This window comes from Larus michahellis, chromosome 18 (genome assembly GCF_964199755.1).
Source record: "Larus michahellis chromosome 18, bLarMic1.1, whole genome shotgun sequence".
Taxonomy (NCBI): Eukaryota; Metazoa; Chordata; class Aves; order Charadriiformes; family Laridae; genus Larus; species Larus michahellis.
The window spans coordinates 6,999,925-7,001,138 of record NC_133913.1 but is presented as its reverse complement, the minus strand read 5'-3'; the positions used below and the strand labels follow the sequence as shown (position 1 = coordinate 7,001,138).

General features: G+C 54.1%; 1 protein-coding gene across 1 annotated transcript; it reads left to right on the top strand.

Moving 5' to 3' along the window:
- The first annotated feature begins 646 nt into the window (after positions 1 to 646).
- On the top strand, positions 647 to 952 carry LOC141732858 (feather keratin Cos2-3-like). The gene has a single exon (XM_074562300.1). The coding sequence runs from the start codon at positions 647 to 649 to the stop codon at positions 950 to 952; it is 306 nt and encodes a 101-aa protein (XP_074418401.1).
- Positions 953 to 1,214: the final 262 nt, after the last annotated feature.

Sequence of the window (1,214 nt, the reverse complement as noted above, 5' to 3'; positions counted from 1 at the left end):
TGGGGCCTTTCATTCTAGCAGTAACAAGAAGCTTTCATTTGGGAATGGGCATGGCACAGCTCTGGAAATGAAAAGGCAGCAGTGTTGGAAACCAAAGCACAGCCCATATCATTAGCTGTGATGGTTTGCATTCAAGATGACTGTGTCCAAAAATTGTTACCTCTGCAAAGGGTGCCTCTGGTGCTGTGGCAATGAAGGGCAGGTATAAAAGCCAGCCCAAGTCCCTGCTCTCTCCTGCACTTCTCTGGCCTCCTTCTCCTTGGGAACCAGGTGAGTCTGGAGCCTCTTTTCTTCTTTCAAAGTGAGATCTCTCCCTGATGGACATCTCAGCTGATATTGGCTATGTCCTCTCCTGGGTTTTCTGACTTCTTCTCTTGACAGAAGGAAGAGGGGTGAGTGCCTGCTTAGTGAGAGACTGGGACGTGGCAGAGGGATCTTTTGGTTTATGCCCAATGAAAGGCCTTCCCTGGGCCAGACTGCTCTTTGTAGTGCAATATATACCATGTGGGCCCTGCCGAGCTTCCAGCTCCCCACCCAGAAGTGGCCTTGGCTCCATTGTGGTGGGGTAACCAGGCTGCTCCTCACCCATCCTTGTGCTCTCTTTCCTCCCTGCTTCTCTCCCAGGTGCACCTCTACCCTTAGAGACATGTCCTGCTACGACCAGTGCCAGCCCTGCCAGCCCTGTGGCCCAACACCTCTGGCCAACAGCTGCAATGAGCCCTGTGTCAGGCAGTGCCAGAACTCTTCTGTTGTCATCCAGCCCTCCCCCGTGGTGGTGACCCTGCCTGGCCCCATCCTCAGCTCCTTCCCACAGAACACCGTTGTGGGATCCTCCACCTCCGCTGCCGTTGGCAGCATCCTCAGCTGTGATGGAGTGCCCATCAACTCTGGCTGCTGTGACCTCTCTGGCATTTCCAGCCGCTACTATGGCAGAAGGTGCCTCCCCTGCTAAAGACTCTGGGGGAAACCCCAAGGAGACACCCTGAGGAACGCAGAACATGGTGCTGGGCAAAGGTTCAATGTTTTCAATGTTGCTTTCAGCATAGCTGAACGACTTTGCTTTTCTCTCCCTTTTCCTTGTTTGCTTCATATCCCCTTAGCAGCAAGGTTCCCTCAAGGCCCACCTGGTGGGAACCATGTGTCTTCTTCATCCTCTATGGGGCAGGCAGACAGACATGATGCAGGAGCATCTCCACGGCCAAGGACCGCACCCT